Source organism: Macrosteles quadrilineatus, unplaced genomic scaffold (genome assembly GCF_028750875.1).
Source record: "Macrosteles quadrilineatus isolate MER2022 unplaced genomic scaffold, UCM_ALF_1.0 Scaffold_2__2_contigs__length_208266976, whole genome shotgun sequence".
Classification (NCBI taxonomy): Eukaryota; Metazoa; Arthropoda; class Insecta; order Hemiptera; family Cicadellidae; genus Macrosteles; species Macrosteles quadrilineatus.
The window spans coordinates 57,574,496-57,596,317 of NW_026542595.1; the positions used below are offsets into that span (position 1 = coordinate 57,574,496).

Here is a 21,822-nt window from a genome sequence, read left to right on the forward strand (position 1 = left end):
CCCTTGTACTGTGAACGAACTAAGGAACTACTGCGGCTCGGCTGAGTACTAACGAACAGCCACTGATCTTGTAATTATGTACATTTGTATCTATTACTTGTATCAATTTGTAGTTATTTAAATATACTGATAGTAATATAAAACTGAGTAGGTCTTCTTAAAAACAATTCCAGTGTTATATTACAGTGGGTTAACCTCATAGCAGATTAAACACTCATACATATTATGATATAAGCATTTATATTTAAGTCTTGTTATATTCTTACATGAAGATAGAAACTACTGTGTGAATTAAACAGCTCCAACTAAATTAAATAGCTACAACCATAACACGAGGTAGGATCCATTTTTTTTATGGAAAATCACTAAAAGTATCAAAATTATTAATGGGTAAGAATAATTTTAATGTTTTCAAGATGCGTTCAGGATAGTGAGGTAGGCAACAAGTGAAAAGCAAACTCAATGTTAGGGATTTGTTTCAGTTGATAGGGAAAAAGAAATTGACACAGCATATAATTGAGTTATATTTTTATTACGAAAGACAATATGAACTTAGTTCTCGTAAACTGCAAGCCTTCATACAACACTCGTCCACGACTCCACGTCTCATACGTGTCGTGGTCAACATGGAGACGGCTTGTCTGCGAGTCCTCCAGTACTCCCATCCTCTACCACGGTCTGCAACATGTGACATGAGTAAGCTACTAGAGTATAGTACATACTGTTGCAACACTTGTCCAAGACCCCACGTCTCATACGGGTCGTGGATAACATGGAGACGGCTTGTCTGCGAGTCCTCCAGTACTCCCATCCTCTACCGCGGTCTGCAACATGTGACATGAGTAAGCTACTAGAGTATAGTACATACTGTTGCAACACTTGTCCAAGCCGCCACGTCTCATACGGGTCATGGGTAACATGGAGACGGCTTGTCTGCGAGTCCTCCAGTACTCCCATCCTCTACCACGGTCTGCAACATGTGATATGAGTACGTTACTAGAGTATAGTACAGACTGTTGCAACACTTGTCCAAGACTACTCGTCTCATACGGGTCATGGATAACATGGATACGGCTTGTCTGCGAGTTCTCCAGTACTCCCAGCCTCTACCACGGCCTGCAACATGTGATGTGAGTAAGCTACGAGAGTATAATACAGACTGTTGCAACACTTGTCCAAGACTCCACGTCTCATACGGGTCATGGATAACATGGAGACGGCTTGTCTGCGAGTCCTCCAGTACTCCCAGCCAGCCAGCCTCTACCACGGTCTTCAAAATTTGATATAAGTAAGCTACTAGAATATAGTACAGGGTGGCGCAGATGGATTGGGCGGTTTTAAAATATTGTCAAACTGTCAATTTTATAGGCATTGGATTTAAATAAAAAGCAAAACGTGTAGTTACAATGGAAGTTTATTGACAAAAAATTATATAAGTTAGTTTTTAAAAAATACATCCATCAAATGCCTTCCTTCTCGAGCGACGCATTCTTGGAGTCGGTCCTTGAGGTCCCGCATTGCTCGCTCAAGCACATCACCAGGAATTGATGTGATTTCGTTGTGAATTGCAGCCTTCAACTCCTGAATGGTCCGGGGTTTGTTCATGTAGACCCTTGCTTCAGGAGTTGAAGGCTGCAATTCACAGCGAAATCATATCAATTCCTGGTGATGTGCTTGAGCGAGCAATGCGGAACCTCAAGGACCGACTCCAAGAATGCGTCGCTCGAGAAGGAAGGCATTTGATGGATGTATTTTTTAAAAACTAACTTATATAATTTTTTGTCAATAAACTTCCATTGTAACTACACGTGTTGCACTTAATTTCAATCCAATACCTTTAAAATTGACGGTTTGACAAGTATTTTAAAACCACCCGATCCATCTGCGCCACCCTGTACATACTATTGCAACACTCGCCCATGAATCAAAGTCTTAAACGTATCATGGATTACATAGAGACGGCTCCAAAAAGTTACATATTTTAATTATGGACGTTAGTAGTACTACAACTTTAAATTTTATGTTTCTAGAGTTGAATTGTTGTGAAATGCAAAATGAAATGCAAATAGATTTAACTTGTCCTTGGATAATATTTCTTATATGGTTTAAATAATATTTTCCCTTTTCTATCCGTGACCACAGAACAATATGGATCAGGATATTAAGCTTGTTTCAGTCCATATTTTTAAATACTGAATAGCAAAATATTCGTAAACACTAATTAAAACATTAACATAAACATACCGTGACTGTAGTGATGATTGTTTCTCTTATTATACTTGTTGTCGCAAAGAACCATGAGTGATTGGATCAACTTTTCACCACAAAGCCGCAACCCCGAACGTTTTCTAGCGATGAGTTCCCGCAGGTCATGCTCGTGGGCCACACACAGGCACATCGCCAGTAGTAATACCACCGCCGACGTAGCACAACGCCGCATCTATCAGAACACACTATTGGTGATGAACAATATAGTGACATGAAGGGTGATCTAGTTGAGTTCCCGCAGGTCGTGCTCGTGGGCCACACACAGGCACATCGCCAGTAGTAATACCACCGCCGACGTAACACAACGCCGCATCTATCAGAACACACTATTGGTGATGAACAATATAGTGACATGAAGGGTGATCTAGTTGAGTTCCCGCAGGTCGTGCTCGCGGGCCACACACAGGCACATCGCCAGTAGTAATACCACCGCCGACGTAGCACAACGCCGCATCTATCAGAACACACTATTGGTGATGAACAATATAGTGACATGAAGGGTGATCTAGTTGAGTTCCCGCAGGTCGTGCTCGCGGGCCACACACAGGCACATCGCCAGTAGTAATACCACCGCCGACGTAGCACAACGCCGCATCTATCAGAACACACTATTGGTGATGAACAATATAGTGACATGAAGGGTGATCTAGTTGAGTTCCCGCAGGTCGTGCTCGAGGGCCACACACAGGCACATCGCCAGTAGTAATACCACCGCCGACGTAGCACAACGCCGCATCTATCAGAACACACTGTTAGTGATGAACAATATAGTGACATGAAGGGTGTTCTAGCTGATTTCCCTCAGGTCATGCTCATGAAATGAAATGAATGAAATGAAATGAAATTAAATGAAATGAAAATGAAAATCCTTCTTTATTGAGGCGAACTTAGGACCTCATGGTCCTTTCTTACAGTTAACCTCTAAATAATAATAGTAATAACAATAATACATGATATGAACAAAAGTAAAATACACATTTCGTAACATAATTAATAATAAACAACATAACATACATTTCTTTTCCTAGCATACAGTCACACACACACATACACTCTTTGCAGCAGCTAAGCCTAACGCACGCCATCCCGCCACGCCACTACCATCCGGTTGAGATAATATTCTTTCAGTGTCGCCTTCAGTCGGGATCGGTTTTCTATGGATTTAATGGCATCGGGTATAGAGTTCCATAGGCGGCATGCTGTGACTACAAATGATTTATTATAAATAGTTGTTCTGTGACGAGGAATGCGCAACGTAGACGAGCCAGAGCGAGTATCCCTTGCAACAAAGTATCCCTCATGGACAACACACAGACACAATACCACCGCTGACTTAGCACAACGCCGCATCTATCAGAACACACTGTTAGTGATGAACAATATAGTGACATGAAGGGTGTTCTAGCTGATTTCCCTCAGGTCATGCTCATGGACAACACACAGACACAATACCACCGCCGACTTAGCACAACGCCGCATCTATCAGAACACACTGTTGGTGATGAACAATATAGTGAAAAGTGACAAGAAGGGTGTTCTAGCTGATTTCCCTCAGGTCATGCTCATGGACAACACACAGACACATCGCCAGTAGTAATACCACCGCCGATGCAGCACAACGCCGCATCTATCAGAACACACTGTTTGGTGATGAACAATATAGTGACATGAAGGGTGTTCTAGCTGAGTTCCCTCAGCCCAGGTCATACTCGTTAAACTAAGAACTCATTAAACTAATAAATAAATATGGCATTTTAAAGGTGATATTTGAATAAAAATCTAATTAAGCAAATGGAAATTCGCTTAGTCTGCAGGTTTGCTGCGGTGGCGGGTGTATAAAATGATTTACATCTGGATAGATCTCAACAACATTGACTCCATATAGTGCCAATGATAGAGATTCTTGCTAGAGCAAAGAGTCAATTAATAAATGTTGATCAAGAAGTTATTTAAATAAATAGATGTAACTCATCTAAATTAGTTATAAATTTAAATACAGAATTCTAAAACCTTATGTTTGAGTCAATAATCTTAAATCGTTAACATCAGCATATTCTGATGATGGCGAGATGGCAAATAAAATACAGTTAAAAAAACAAGTCTGTAAACGTTTAATGTTAAGTACCGATAACAAATTTACGAATTAATAAAAAAAATAAAAAAAATAAAAAAAAACAGAGTTGATCAATACCTACTTTGCCTATGCTTAAAATGTTTTAAAAATGCCCACTTCAAGGCACATCTTTGAGCTCTTCTATATATATATAATCCAATGTACCTATGTATGTTTGTTTGTTTGTTTGTCCTTTATGGACTCCGAAACAGCTCGACAGATTGTAATGAAACTTTCAGGCATTATTAAGCATTATTCATGGATGGTTTGTGTGCAGTTTGGTGCAGATCCGTCAAAAGGGCTCCGCCCCAGTGGCTCTGGAGTTTCCCATGTTAACCTTATGAGTACTCATATTTAAATGGAACTAGCTGGCCCGACAGACGTAGTCCTGTCCTAATGTGGTTATTTCCAAGATGAGCTCGTTCGCATGGCTCAATCACGTCCAGGTTGACATTCGATTACTACGCTCACTCACCTTTTGGCTGCAAATTAGCTGTTGTCATAAATTTAAAAAAATAATAGTTCTGTACCCTGTTGGTAAACGTATTAACTTTTTAATGCTATTGCACATCACAGAATCAAATTGTTTAGTTGAACCAGCTGTTAAGATTCTGGGATTCTGTTCCATTTAAATATAAGTAATCTTAAGGTTAACATTGGAAACTTCAGAGCCACTGGGGCGGAGCCCTTTTGACGGATCTGCACCAAACTTCACACAAACCATCCATGAATAATGCTTAATAATGCCTGAAAGTTTCATTACAATCTGTCGAGTGGTTTCGGAGTCCATAAAGGACAAACAAACAAACATACATTGGATTATACAAGGTTAGTAAAAAGTGTGGAGACCCCCTGTTATTTTTTTAACGGCCCATACTAGAAAAACTAAACTCGGCACACCTTTATGACATGTTATGAAGTACTTTTTGGACATAACCGTCACTTAATGTACATCCCCAAAATAGGGGGTTTTGGGGGGAAACTCAAAAATTTCAAATACAAAGACCCATCGAGTGACCGCTCATTTTGAAGGCCCTGGTAAAAGAAAACCAAAAACGCAAACTAGAGGTCTTTATCTCAATCCAGTAAAAAATGGCAGCTAATTGAAATTCTCATAAGTTCCTAAACCCAAAATGGGGGATTTTGGGGAAAACTCCAAAATTTTAAATGATAAGCCCCATTGAGTGACCCCTCATTTTGAAGGTCATAATAAAAGAAAAGTAACAACGCAAACTATATAGGTCTCTATCTTAACACAATAAAATATGGCAGCTAATTGAATGTAAAATTGCAAGTTATTTCCAACAATTAAAAAAGTTTAAAATTGCAAGCTTTTATTGAACACTTCAGCTGGTTCAACGAAACAATTTGATGCTGTGATGTTCAATAGCATTAAAAAGTTAATAGGTGTACCAACAGGGTGGAGCACTATTATATTTGTTAATTTATGACAACAGTTAATTTGTAACCAACGGGTGAGTGAGCGTAGCGAAAGAACTTCAACCTGAAGGTGATTTAGCGTAGCGAACGAGCTAAACCTGAAGGTGAGTGAGCGTAGCGAACGAACTTCAACCAGGACGTGATAGAGCCATGCGAACGAGCTCATCTTGAAAATGAACGAACATTTGACATAAGACCACATTAGGACAGGATGACGTCTGTCGGGCCAGCTAGTTAAATTAATAAAATAATCCTACCCTATTTTAAGATCAATGTATTTTTCTAAATAGAAATAATGCTATTTAATGGACATTAAATGAACGTCTAAATACTTCTTCATAAATTTAGATTAATTAGTAACTCCAATACCTGTTTTGCGTTTCTGTGAGAATCAAAAGATGAACATGGACTCTGACGGGGTAGTCCAGGACTCGGCTGGGACTAACCTGGCACAAATAGTGAAGAGGGTACACGGCTAGGTTAAGGTATATATAACATCATCGAGGGTATTAAAATGTTAATGGGTTGCTACCTGCGTACCTTGGGTTGATTGGTATAGTTCCTCGTACTGCAACCTTGGTAGATTCATTAATAGAGGGAGCTGATCGGTTAAATTGTCCTCCAACAGTGTGGAAGTAATTCACAAATGTTTAGCTAGATACTTGCGTAGACTATGGTGTTCCATAGTTATTTTAAAAGTTGAAAGATTTTAGTTTTCACGTATAGCACTTTTATCATGGTTTACATTTGTAGGTGGTTCTGATTGTACTATTTAAATAGCATCTTCAGCTTTCCATTAGCCAAATTTGAACGTTAAATTCAGTAATATTACTCTCACGTCTGGGCTATAATTTATTCCGTTAACAATAGTGTCTCGTATACCCTTTCTCGATCATGGTGCGTTTAACCATAGAAAAATAGAATGAATATAGACTGTCAAATGAAGGTTCCGGCACCCAAAGCTAGGAGTACCGTGTAGTTACGCCGCACACTACTGCAGGTGAGGAGCGCAATAGCCGTATGTGACCAGCAGACGCTGCAGCGGTGTGCGCCGTTACTACATGGCAAACCTAGCGGTGGACGCCAGAACTTATGCTAACCGAAGCACAGCTGATGATCTATATTTATTCTATTTGTCTATGGTTTAACAGACATTTTCATTTTTGTGATAACTGAACCATCACTGTGACACTACAGCTGTGTTAGAACTTCCTCAAATAGATTAAATTTCCCCGTTGCAGCTGGCCTGGTACTTTTAGCGACTGTCTAGAAAGTGTTTGACAAGTATTAAATTACAGTATGATAAAGACGGTAGCTCATAGAGCTTTATCACATACCCTGAGCGTTATCCTATCCCGCCCGTATTCCCTACCCTTTAATTATTTATATCAATGCGGGGCAGTAACATGTCCAACCGTCAACCTTCTATAGGTAGGAAACTCAGTGTAGCAGATACAGGGAACTCAGGTAACTCACTACATATATTACTACATATATTACTACATATATTACTATAGTCTAACTAGCTGTAACTACTAGACATTATACAAACAAGAGATATAAGCATTTCGTTACAATACAATATACAATATAGTGTGTATTGAAGGTCTACGTTTTTTTGTTTATTACTGATCCGGTTCCCTTAAATTTGTACATGCCAATAAAAGTTGATTTATTTTGTACTGTAATCACACCTGGTAACCCAATTTCAAACATTTCTTAGAATAAAACGAGCTTGGGAATCACCATGTTGAGTCTTAACTATACTTTTACACTATTATATACCGGGTGTCCCTATTTTTGAATTGATATGACAGACGTATAGAGCGCGTTTATACAGTCGTGACTAACACATGGTGCTGCCCCCGAGTCCCAATTAATTCTGATTGATCCAAACAAAATGGCGGAAAAACAAGAAAATTGACAATCCTATTTTAAGGGTAAACCTACTTTTATTTAGATTATTTCTTTGATATCCCGCCATTTTGTCCTAATGTGTCAGAATTAACTGATACTCTGGGAATTTCTGTTACACATGTGTATGTTAGGACTGTTGAGTTTCAGGGTTGAAGAGTGTTTGGTGCGTCTAATATATTAATTCACAAATAGGGACCTCTTCGTGGGACACCGGGTATAAATCTAATGGTGTCTGTATGTATGTGTGTTGCTCAATATCGTAAAAACTACTAAACCGAGTGGGCTTAAATTTTTCAAAAAATATAGCTACCATACCAAGAATATTATTAACACTTCGATGATGAGCGTGGGCTTTGCCCCTTTGGTTTTAAAAGTTCTGAGATGAGGAGTTTAAAAGTAAACATTTATTGGTCTCCATGGCTGCAATGAGAATACTCACAATGTTTACACTTGCTTTGATATTCCAATGTTAACAAGAAGAACTGCCACATTGCATATTTCACCATTTCAGACAGCTGATCCAAAGAAATTAAATATAATATTTTACCTAACCCACCATGTTAAACTTCCCTATACCAAGCGTGATGGTATAACTTCTTTACTTCACGAGTGATGTAAAGTTGAAAAAAAAACTCACTCGGTGAGGTAATGAAGCCCATTTAAATAACATTGAGTGCATAGCTTAAAAAATATACCTCTATGGAGCCAACGACGTTCAACGCTAGAAATCAGCTGTGCGCTTGAATTTTATTGTTATGCTTTGAAGAATTTTCCTAACCTAGCTTTTGTTTGTAAATGATAATGATGGACGTTACTGTTAGAAGATGAGTGAAGTGGATAATGAAAAATATTGTTCGTAACCTCCTGTATATTGTTGGGTCAGGTAAAATCTTGTACGTTACACGTTACGCAAGAGCTTGTTTACATCACTATGGAGAATGGCATTAGGAGAATTATGCAACTCTGCGTGATGTAAAAACGCTCTTAATACTCTTGTAACGTAAATAGCTTTTACATAACTAGGTGGTAATTTTATTTTTAATCTAAAACTTTATCATAGATTTTTTATTCTTAAACTATGTCAGTGGTTGTATACATAAAAAAATATTCTATAATCGTTGCTGTATCAACCCAGGTTCTGCTTTCGGCTTTTTAAGTGTCTAAGTTATGAATATAATGTTATTTCATGAAAAACTATGAAAATTACAACGTATAAATGTTTTGTATGAATTTGGTGGCTTTTTGTTTATAAATCCGAACTTCTTAACATGTATTGGATTAACTTAACATAGCTATAACACTTCACATAGACTTTTTTATATTTAGTTAAATTGTTTAGTGATTGTGTTTTGCTACACTTATGCTTAAAATAAATTATGTAGAATATCATAAATAACTACATTGTACGCCGTTGATTTTTGTGTTCCAAAATTTGTGGTATATATGTAACTATATTGAATTATTGAATGGTAAATCAAGATACTCTTATTTTATCTTAACATGTACTTCACATTTACTTTATTGCATTTTGATAAATTTATTATTTGTGTTTTTCTACACCGCTGATTAAAATAAAACAATAATATCACAGATTAAGCTGGAAACAGTGTTATTTAGTTTCTAAAAGTAATTAAATATCTGTAACTATGTTTACTTAATCAATGTTAAGTGTGAAAATGTAGAGGCAATGGTCTATGGAATTGATTAAAAGAACTGTTTTGTATAATGTTGTTCGTTGATATTTTTGTAGAATGTAATGAAACATAAACTGTATTTACTATTACATTTTTTAGTCCTTGATGTTTTGACAATCATATTAGTTTTGTCTGCCGTATTTAATGCTCTACTCATTTTTAAATCTAATAATATGTAGGCTACTAAAGATGTAACAAAATAATTCTTTTCGATGATTTACTAAAAAATAAATCCTTATTGACATTACTACTTATACGAGCTAAATTGATAATTTATAACTTTTTATAGTGTATGTATCGTTTCTTTAACATTTCAAAAGACTGTTGATAAGGCACAAGAATATTTCTAAATTATAATTTATCTTCATAGTACCAGGAATGCGTTTATATGACAAACCTTGGCTAATCGTATCTCGTCAGACAATCCTTGACAATATGATTTAAAACGCCGGAACGATTATTTGATAAAGATTTAGTATGTTGTAGCCCTTTAAATTCCGAACGAAATGGTACGACTCCCATGTCTGTAAAAATTATGATTCAAAATTTATTGTAAATTATGTTATTTTCCCATGAAAAACCCATAACATTACGAAAAATAGGATTTTAGAAAAAAAAACTGAATTGTTTTAACTTAGTTGGTATGGTCTTTAAAATTCTGAACGTGTTTTTATTTATTTTTTTTTATTTTTAATGGGGATTTCCCATAAAACCTCATAAAATAAAGGAAAAATCAGATTTTCTCGAAAATTACCCATACGATTTTCTTAAAAATGTAGTATGTTATAATCCTTTAAATTTTTAACAAAATGGCACAGATCCCATTTCCGTAAAAATTACGGTTTAAAAGTTATTGTAACTTATGTTATTTTCCCATTTAAAAACCCATAAAATAACAAAAATCGGATTTTTGGAGAAAAGCTGGTTTTGATCAAAATTAATATGTTATGGTCCTTATAATTTAAAAAAAACTGTACAACACCCTATTGCTGGAACAATTATGGTTGAAAAATTATTGCATCTTTTGTGATTTTAACTATCAACTATCACCGCTTACCCATGATAAAGGTTTTTGACAAGCTTTTGGGAGAAAGTATGTGTCAGAATGCTGATACCGTTTATTCATTTTGATGTCCCCAGAGGCCAAAAACACCACTCGTTCAAATTTATATATATAGCATACGTCCGGGAACTTGGGGTTTTGTCCAATTTTGATTAAATTTGGTTTAAAGGTGTGAGGATAAAGTTGAATGAGTTAGCGAACCAGCATGATCGGACCATGGGAACGGGGTTTTACTGGGGGTTTAATGTGGGGTAAATAATGGTTTTTTCTAATTTTTGACCCTCAAAACACAAACTTTTCCAATTTCTCTCTAGGTCTTTTTAAAGAGCTTACAAAAATAATTGAGTATATCAAAGTGTTTTTGTACGATTATTGGTAACGGAAAAAATTCAAGAAATTGTTAATTTAAAATTCTCATGTTATGGAGAATGTTGTAAAATGTATATCCATAAACAAGTTTGCTTGTTTATGGATATATTTTGAGCAAACTTGGGGCATTTATTTATTTTATAGACCTACTAAGCTATTAATATATATTTTTTAATACAGTTTGTTAGTTTCCTTGTAGCAGCAAACCTAGGTATCCGTTAAACCTAATGCTATTTACTATATAGATTTAATAATGGTTTAAAACGTACCTTGTCAGACAATCCTTGACATGTTTTATAGTGTCGAAAATAACTTGCTACATGTTTCGGTGGTTATTAAATTCCACCATCGTCAGGCACACAAAAGGATCCACTTCTTGAGGTGTCGACAGAGTTGTTAAATACATTTAACACAAACACAAAACACGAAACGATTAAATACACGTTAACAGATAGGCCTATCAACTTATGCACGTACATTGCCGCGGGCAGGACTGGAAGTAGACTAACCGAAACATGTAGCAAGTTATTTTCGACACTACAAAACATGTCAAGGATTGTCTGACAAGGTTCGCATTTAACCATTATTAGTCATAAAACGCAATCCTGGGGCTATAAAAATGAAGTATAATATAGATTTAATTGAAAATCAATTCAGACATATGGGAATTCGCTTAGTGGGCAGGTTTTTATGTTTATGATAAAAACAGTATTATGTTGTAATATCCGTGGGTGTACTTATGTTAATTATGACCTTTGTAGTTGGAAAAATTTATGTTTTATTTGATCCTTTTCTACAGTATGTATCGACTCAAGAACATCACAATAGTTGTTAATATTACTAAGCCTATTATAAGGATAAACATTGTTTAACTGACGTCAAACACTGCAATTACATGTTTATAGAAAAGCACATGTTTTATATGTTTCATGTACCAGAGTGTGCCTTCATCTTTTCATGGAAAACAAAATATAGCCTTAATTACGTTATTGCCGTCTTCTATCGTGACGAGTGTGGCCTTGAATATCTTCAGTACATAGTATAAAAAAAATCACGTAGGACTTGCGTAAAGGCTAAGTGATATTCTTGTTTTGACGTCCTTAACAACCATCACCACCACAAAAAAACACCACCAACACCCAATTAACGTCACCATCAGCCTAGATGTCACAGACATCTGGATTAACGTCAAAGACTTCCTGGATTTTAAAGGGCTTTCTAAGGACTTCTACAGAAACAGGTTGCTCTAGATTATAAAAATGCAGTGGTGGACTGGACCAAAGTGGTAGAACTACAAGTTTGAAAAATATTCAGCAGATTCACCTTAAAAGCAAGTAATTTTGCAGGAAAGCAGCTATAAAACAATCAACCTCTGAACCTCTTGAGGCAGAAAACACTCGTCAATGACGTGGTTGTTATGACCTTAAACAAAACAACACCCGCCCTATCTAAAGCTAAATACATAGCCCTGACTGGAGTAGCCCGATTGCCCCGATAGTCCCACCCCACACTATACAAATGTGCTGACAGCCCTTTCTGCCCTTTTTTTTTTTAGATCGCCCGATGGTCAGTTTAATTTGTTAAACGGGAGTTGGCTTTTTCAGTAACTAGCATTAATAAGCTACACATTTAAATTCAAATTCAAATTGTTTATTCAGTCACTAAACATTACAGTAATAGGCTAGGCCTATGTCTAATACACAAATATTAATTTAAATTAAATAAAAACGAGGTGTTAGCCCGTCCTACGTACGGGAATTTAGTAGTCAGTTAAAACCGTGTACAATTCAGATCAGATAGTTTACACATATAAAGACAAAGTTTCTTGCAGTTTTAATGTGAAAAATCATCTTGTAAACAAATGTTGTGTGACCAAATATGTTTTTATTCCATCATAGGCCTATACGATATGCATTTTAAATGCGATAATTTTACAATAAAACAGCAATTCTGCAATGTTTACGGTGTGAAAAGCGTTGAAGTGAGATTTGCAGCCGATTCACACAGACGCGCACTGATTATAAGTAGCCTACAGTAGAGAGAGTAATAGTCAATTGAGAAGTGTATAGACCTAGTCAACGATACCACCTTCCATGTAGCATAGTATACCTGCCTCTTCCATAATTATTATCACTACAATACAACTACTATACACAATTTCCAGTAGATATGAATAGAAACGGCCAAAAATAAAACGATAATATCCAATAAAATTCACAGTACACATAAATCGTCACACCTATCCTTTTATATCAATTTCACTGCATTAATTGCTAAATAAATAAGTGTAAACAAAGAAAAGTAAAAACAATAACAGTTTGTTTTGAATCAGCTGTTTGGTTCAAATAACATTCATTTGAAAAAAAGAACTGGTCACATGTAACAGCATTATAAAAAGTAAACACTCTAGTAAAGCTAATGACTTAATTGTCAATGTTTATTATCCATACCGTTATCAGTTCTATCCTTCATAATTACCCACCCTCATTGAATAAATGTACATCGTAATTTCCCATATTAGTTAATTTAAACTACTGTACAATATATTCATAGTTGAAATAAAAGTGATATTTTCACGTTTGGGGATCGCTGATATAGGCACCCCAAACGTAACCACAACTGAACACGATTTCATAAAAGGATGGTTTGTCTAATTGCAGTATCCTAGGTCAATGTTGACGTTGTGTTCAATTTATGTCATCCACCTGTTTATCTTTGTATAAAACCCGGCTGAGGTTGTGGTGGTATTTTAAAATCGTGATTCCTGATTATTCTTGATCTTATTTTTATGACATCAATATTTCCGGGCCTAATCCAAACAAAGTTAAAACAGACAAACATTAATTGTAAACAAAAAGCTACCATGAAGAATTAAAACATGTAAACATTTTTATTTTTCTATTCTTTCCTTGAAAAGTGGAGCAGTAAAATAATTTTCATTCATCCTTTTTTATTAAGACTCGTGTACAGAGCCTCGATTTGTACTGTGGTTTAATTAATTTTGGTCTAAATTATTTTAAACTGTGGTCTAATTATCTCTACTAATCGCTTACTTATTTCCTATAATCAATGACAAAATAAGAGTAAATAAAATAACCTCATAGTTCCATAGTTTATATTTAACCAGCTGTTAGTTAAAACAAATTATATTGCTCTAAAACAAATCGAAGATTACAAAGATTGCTTTAAAAAATAATTTGAACATCCTAGTATTTTACTATGTATAATTTAATTAATCTATCATCTTCTTAAGGAAGAATTGAGCGTATCAATGATTAGCATTACACATAGTATAAATAAGTCAACCCTACTAGTAAGTATGTCTTTACATTTTTATCCAAATGCTGAATTTGTGACACAAAAGCTGAATGTTTACAGCTGTTATGTTAAGCAAATTATTTTATGCCAAAAGCTAGTTTAGAATCTTAGCGTCGGCTGCTAGACTTTTTAAAAATTAAAACTTAATTTCTAAAAAACTGGGACCCTAAACTAAAATTATGGCTTCGACATTCCCTAGTTCTCAAAATTATCTTTCTTGCAACACAAAAATCATGAAAATCCGTCGAGTGGTTGATTCAGAATCGTGAAATAAAAAAACACTGTTTCGTTTTAATATTATAGATACAATGCATCGGAGATTGGTTAGAAATTTAAAAAAAGGTAATAAATTGAAAGAATAACAAACCAATAAGTACAGGTGAGGTTTTTTTTAACATTAAATATATGTAAAGTTCCCTTTAGAAAGGAATTACGACCTCAAAGGGCATTTTATGAAATGATGGATAGTTTTGCGCAAGGGGCAGAGTGAATAAAAACAAGTAAAAGAGCTTACTTGTCTTGAATTTTCATAATTTGAGTATTTACTTGGGCAGAAGTGAATAACCACGAGTATTTACTTGTACTTACTTGTAAGTAAAGCCTTGCCAAGGAAGTATACCCTCAGAAACCTATCAATTTGGTGTGAATAACCACGAGTAAATACTTGTCTAAAGAGTAAATACTTGTTTTTTAACAAGTTATAAGTAACCCATGCTTGTATGAGTTTACTTGTTGAAAATGCATGTAATACATTCAATACATTTATTTATAATGATGTATGACTCAAGTGTTTTTGCAAAATAAATACTTGGGGAAAAGTTGGAACCCTTAATGCAAGAGTCCAAAAATATTAATTAAATAAAAAAAGTTTTTTTGATTTTAAACTAAATGTACTGTATTGTATTTTTTGCGGTATTCATTCGTTGTTCAAGCTACGTGTTAATGAAAAACCACAAGTCTCAATAATAAAAAAAAAGTTACACGTTTAAACCAAATTCTTCGACCTTCTATAATAATATGGGACTCTTGCACATCAAGCTAGGATAATTAATTTTTGTATGCCTCAAAATAGCTTAAATTCTCTCATTTAAGCACATATTGTTAAAATTCTACCGTGGGAGGACCTCCGGACCCCTCGGCAACCTCCCCAATCCCAAAAAAAAATATAGGTCTAGAACCACCCTTGCAATGAATGTATGTAAAATTAGCTGTTATAGTTTTATACATACTACAGCAGTGCTTTTCACTAGTAACATGTAAATATATACAAATAAGAGCACATAGGGATACCAGAATAGTAGAGAAAGGTAAATTTGTTTATGAGAAATAAGCTACAAGTATCTACTTGTACCTCGTATAAAGTTTACTTTGAAAGTAGTAAACACTTGCAAGTATACCCTCAGATCAGTGAGTATACCCTCTCATTTAGGAAGTATTTACTTGCAAGTAAAGAATCACTTTTATTCACAAGAGTTTACTTGGAGGGATGAATACTTGAAAGTATTTACTCGAAAGTAATTACTTGCTGTACTTGTTTTTATTCACTCGGCCCAAGGTTTCTCGTCACGACGAACATTTTAAGTATATGGTTTATGGAGGTGTAACTTGTAGTTTTCTCAAAAGTCATAGGTACTTTGGGATTTATCTATATAAATAAAATTCTATAAAATCTATAAGATAAATAAAAAAAACCTCCCTGTTGCAGCAAACCTAGAGTACTCGTTAAGCTAATGCTATTTAAATAGGGAATAAATGTGATACACTACTTTTAAGGAGACATTTTAGTGTAAATCCAATTTGGCAAATAGAAATTTGCTTAGTCTGCAGGTTTGCTGCGGCGGGGGTATTTTTTCCAAATAGGTACCTAAATGGACAAAAACATGATTACTTAAATAATGAGGAGAAGATGAATTAATCTTAAACTGAAAAGTGAAGAGTTCCTTTTAGTTGAACATTTAAATATTTATAACTTCTAAGAATGTCCACCCTAGCTTTGCCATCTTCCATTACACAGATTATATACACCCGACTAGATACAATTACTCTGTCATCTTGGATCGACCGTCCTCAAATAACATTGTATAAAAGGACTATCTCGCTTTAAAAGTTCTCATTCTTTGACAATCTTTTCCTTGGAAGGTCGAGGTAAGTGAATAAGTGAATCTAAATTTAGAACTTTACATTTAAATTCAATTTTCCACCCACTCAATCTAAATACGGCCGTGGTCATTAGAACCTGTTCGAGTCGATGGATTTTATAGTTCTTCCAGGTGTTTCTTTTGACTAAAAATCGGTCGCTTTAAACGACTTTCTTTAAAATTACGATCAATGAATGTTATATTTTACTGGTTCTATACCTTTCGTTCCTTCTTTTACTGGTTTTAAGAATAAAGGAACCTATACAGGGTGTTTCGAAACGCTCTCCCGAAACTCCATGGTCATGTTTCTTAGGTCAAAACGATGGTCAAAACAAACAACAAAAATCGTATAAACATATGCCCTATCTCGCTTCGTTTTCCGTCTGTCGCTGTGTATATATTTTTACATAACTTCCCATAACCTTGGAACCATTTAAGGGACCAACTTCAAACTTGGTATGTGTATGACGACTAATAAGAACTATTCTTTTGTGAAGTATCAAGTTTCTACTTAGTATAATTTCAAAATGGTGGCAATTGAAATTTAATTTTGCAAAGCTTAATAATTCAAAAAGCATGGGATTTGTAAAAAGTTACAAGCGACAAAAAGGATGGAAATTTAATTTGCTTTACAGAAACGTACAATTTGTATAGGGTCATAACAAAAATAACAAAGAAAACTAAAATCGACAAAAATTGCAAAAAAAGTTAAAACTAATAATTTGGGCAAATTTAATAAATTAGAAGGTATTACCATTATAAAAATAAAATTTTCCTCGTTATTTGTGTTATTACTCTATAAAAATAGTACATTTCTACAAAATGAATTAAATTTTCATCCTTTTTGTCGTATTTTACTTCTTTTAAATCCTATGGTTTTTAAGTTATTAAGCTTTGCAAAATTAAAATGGCTGCCATTTTGAAATTATACAATGTAGAAACTTGGTGCTTTGGAAAAAAATAGTTCCTATTAGTCATCGTACATGTAGCAAGTTTGAAGATGGCTACTCTAGTAGTTCCACAGTTATGGGATGTTATGTAAAAAATACATACACACTGACAGATGGAAAACGAAGTGATAAAGTGCATATGTTCATGTTGCATATCTTTCGTTTGTGTTGACCTGAGGAACATGCCCACGGAGTTTCGGGAGAGAGTTTCGAAACAACCTGTTTATACAACACACTATGTTCCCAATATTTTAAATATCATGCATTGAATTATTGTGCAATACTATACCTGTACCGTCTCTGGATTTTCTTACAGAATTTATGGGCTAGCCGTGTTTATACGTACTTTATTTTACAAATTTTTAGATACGGCAATATTTAGCATACAATTTGAAGTTCTATAGTCAAATTTTGTCTACAAATTATTTATATCCACTGCCAGAAATGGGTATCTGGATTGACTCTTGACAATCAATTGTCGATACCCCTACATGTTCCAGCATCGGTGGCATCGAGAATCGACACATCCCTACTGGAAAGTTTCTTGTGTCCTTTTCTCCTTTTACCTTCTTTTAACATTTAAACTCAAAGAAATCGTGCAATTTCAAATAAATCCATAAGAGGCGTAAATCATTTTTTTCCTTGCACACTTAAACCCCCACCATTACACACAACCACACATTACCATTACATTGACAATTTTTACCCCTGCCACAGCAAACCTGCAGACTAAGCGAATTTCCATTTACCTGATTCCTCGCCGGATTTCCAATAAAACATTCCCTTAATTGTCAGATTTATTTCTTATTTCAAAAACATAATTTTAATTAGTACTTAAATTTGCTTGCTATAGGAAAGATAATGAGGTGTGTTTTTTCAATTGAAATTTTGATAGCTTAGCATAAAAAAAAATTCAAATTTGATAAAAATATTTTCATAAAAAAGCAATCTGCAACAAGATTTTAAATTTTAAATTTTTTGAAAAATTATCTCTGTAACCATAAAAGATGTAACAACACTTCAATTTACAAAATTATTTCTTCCTTTAAGGTCGATAATAGATTGGAAAGAATTTCTTGAATTATATGGTTTTAAGGTAAAAAAATGGGATAAACAATTTGAAATGTATAAAACTTATATAATTTTTTTTAAATTTTAAATTTTAAATTTTAATGGGTAAAACCCTTGTTTCCATAGTGTGATCATGCTGCAGGCTAGCCTTACAATATCCAAGGTGTTCCAGAAAAAGACAATAGTATTAATTAAACGCTCTTCATACCACTAGTGTAATACTAAAATTAATACATGTTATAAGAAAGCATCTTGTTGAAATGATCATGTTGTAAGAAACTGTGGCAACCTTGCTTTTACATCACCTACTGTATCATCACCATCCAAAGTAGCTGGTTTACTGTACTTGCAGTCTAGATAACTCTTAAGATGTATAACTGATCGTTGACAGTAGGTTTTTACTGCTTTGTTGTAGATGAGAACGTTTTTGCTAGTTGCACTCTCATCACTGATTGCGCTCTCGTATGGAGATGACGACATGTTTGCCTTAGACAAGAAGAGCGGCCGCAAGCACTACTGTGGCAAGGAGCTCAGACGGAACCTCATGTTCCTGTGTGACAGCATCTATAAGAGAAGCTCCTCTGGTAAAGACCATGCACAGTTTGTCTACTTGTAAAAATTCATTTCCCAAATTAATAAACCTATAAATTCTTCTGTTCATGTTTTGTGGTATGCCTCCCATAAAAGAGAATTATATGAAGAAAAATACAACTACAACCATCCTGAAAACTGGTAGATTTTCTAGTTTAGGAATGCTTTTTAGATTCCACTATATTAATGGTAATTATTATCAGAGGCTTTAGTATGACACATACAGGATAATCCATATCAAGAACCAAAAGAAGCATAATATAGTAAAGTAAACATATTCTAAAATAATAAACTACAAATATCTGTCCTAAACGCTAGAAGAATGTTGATGCACTTGGGGTTTGATTACTGTTTTACAGTTAAAATAATTCTTGGACTTGAGTATCACGAATGTTGTTATTATATGCTACATTGGAATAGACAAGTGCTTTATAAGTGTATTTTCTAACTAGCTATGAGTATATTGAAAATCCTCTAGTTATCAAAGTTATTGTATTTCCTCTCTTTTAGTTAAAAGATGTGTAATTTTGTTACATATAATCCTAAAAATTTAATTTTTTAAATTTCTGGTTCCATTAAATACATTTTTATTTTTTATACTTTGAGATCCATCTGCTTTCCCAACACTACAATTAGGGACTTCTCTAATTTAACTTAAGTAACATATTTAATGCTTAACAAAGGATGACATAGCCTATTATGTATTTTTGTGTACACAGTTATTCTGTGTATTTTTTCAAACAACTGTGTTTTTTGCAGACGGCACTTCAGGTCACGAAGACTGGGTAATGAACCTCATTGGCATGGAGGACCCGCAGATGATTTATCCGTTCCGGTCCAGAGCCAAAGCTTTTGCAGTGATTCCAGAGTACTTCCGCCGACAAACTCGAGGGGTTGCTGACGAATGTTGCTCCAAACCTTGTACAATAGACGAGCTCTCCAGCTACTGCGGTCAACGGCCTTCGTAACTTCAAAACATTTATTTTCTTCACAGTTAAAAAGTGCATTTTTTTGTTACAAGATAAACTAAATAGTTCATAGACACATTCAGGGAGTCTTTTTAATTATGTTCAGGAAAGTGTTACTATTTTCAAAAGTATACATATTTATTTAGCAATATTCCAAATGAAAAAGCAGCTCCCCAATCAACATTCAGGCACAAAATGGGAGCCTTGTCAAAAAAATCTGTGAGAACTCATTGAACCTCCGTTATACCAAAATTCCTCATAACATAACTCTATATTCAGCTTCAGTTAATTTCTAAACCACCCTAGGATTTATTATTTCCCCTATATAATCGATTTAGACCACGCACATGTGAACAATCTACATATTTATAAAAGTTCTACCATAAGAAAATCTTTGAAGTTTATAAATATTTCTGCCCAAATTCACAAAATATATAGGTACCTAATAATTAAATGTTTAAAACAAAAAATTCCATTATTTTTCACAGCCATTATGTCACGTTTTTGTATCTTTAAAAATTGGAAACCCCTTTTTGAACTAAGATTTCTCATAATGAAAATTACACTTTCCTGTATCCACATTCTAAACATACTTGACTGAGGTACTAGTTCCTACTACAATAGCAAAAATATGTATAGATAATTTTGAAATATTTTAATTTTGTTTTTCTGTAAGACTTAATTTAGCAGTTAGCAAATTCAGTTGTAATTGTTTCTTAACTCTTTAGGTTTCTATACTATAGTTTCATTAGACCAGTTTTTCCATACTGACTTATCACTCAAATGTGAACTATTAGTTGTCACTGTAGTCTATTACTGGTAATATTAACTATTAACCTTACATTACTGGTATTATAATTTAATAGCATTTAAGACAACTGAAAAACTTCAATAAATATTATATAGGTACAGTTTTATTCTGACTTACACTTTTAATTGACCTCAACCTTTTGCTATAAATGAGGGATTTTAGATTTTAATGAGATCAGCTATTATGGAAACCTACCAAACAGTTTGAAAAATAATAACACCCATACAATCATGTGCATTTTGTTTCTCCAATTTATTGAGGGCTATATTACGATGACATTTTTTTTAAAATTTTCATTAATGTAAAAAACTCAATTTGCTTATGTTTACCATTGAACTGTTGTTAGAAAGATTATTGATGTGTGAAACGATTTGATCTGATTTACTTGATCTGTGTCATACAAGTCTTCTTCTGACTTCTTTGTTTGAAAGCTTTGATCGTCTTTTGACCTGCTCTATAATCGATTTCTGTTTTACAAGTCACAAAGACATTCCTAAAAAACACATTGACAAACAGAAGATAAAATTGTCTACTGGTTTGATAAAACTAATCCGTAGAATAACTGTTTGGTAGAAAACAAAGTGCAAACAGTAAAGTTCATCATGCTTAAAATAGTCTCTGGAAAATAAATGAAAATATGTTGTTTTTCTCTAAAATACCAGATATGGATGCACAGTTTACATTTTGGGAATGACAATTATGTGTGTATATACTGAGTATAGTTTTAGACGGGGAGGAGGAAGGTCATAAAGGGTATATTCGTTCAACAAAAAGCTTGTAGACCTTATGTTAACTTGCATAAAAAATTACTGTTATATAATGAAGACTGTTTTTGTTAAGTAGCACCAAAAACAGTTTGTTTCCAATACAGTACATGAAAAGGGCCACCACATTTGTTTGATAATAGTTTCTTTCTCTCAATTGAGGGAAGTACCGTAAACACTATAACATAACTTAGTATGATTCTCACCAAATTCTATATCTGGTAAGAGGGTGAAATACCGGGGACAAAATTTCAGGGGGTGAAATTCGGGGCTGTACATCTACAGTTTCCTGAAACCTTAGTTATATGGGCTAAAATTCTAGCTTTTATTGCAAATCTAATTTATTA

General features: G+C 34.3%; 2 protein-coding genes across 2 annotated transcripts; one reads left to right on the forward strand and one right to left on the reverse strand.

Moving 5' to 3' along the window:
• Positions 1-523: 523 nt before the first annotated feature.
• On the reverse strand, positions 524-6,262 carry LOC128987991 (bombyxin A-2 homolog). Its single transcript, XM_054409154.1, has 3 exons — positions 6,191-6,262; positions 2,245-2,440; positions 524-678 (listed from the first exon to the last, which is right to left on the reverse strand). Exons 2-3 carry the CDS (start codon positions 2,438-2,440, stop codon positions 533-535), a joined length of 342 nt encoding a protein of 113 aa, XP_054265129.1. The 5' UTR covers positions 6,191-6,262; the 3' UTR covers positions 524-532.
• Positions 6,263-16,309: 10,047 nt separating this feature from the next.
• Positions 16,310-20,801, forward strand: LOC128987191 (bombyxin A-3 homolog). Its single transcript, XM_054407933.1, has 3 exons — positions 16,310-16,327; positions 18,757-18,925; positions 19,692-20,801. The coding sequence occupies exons 2-3, from the start codon at positions 18,757-18,759 to the stop codon at positions 19,898-19,900; spliced, it is 378 nt and encodes a 125-aa protein (XP_054263908.1). The 5' UTR covers positions 16,310-16,327; the 3' UTR covers positions 19,901-20,801.
• Positions 20,802-21,822: the final 1,021 nt, after the last annotated feature.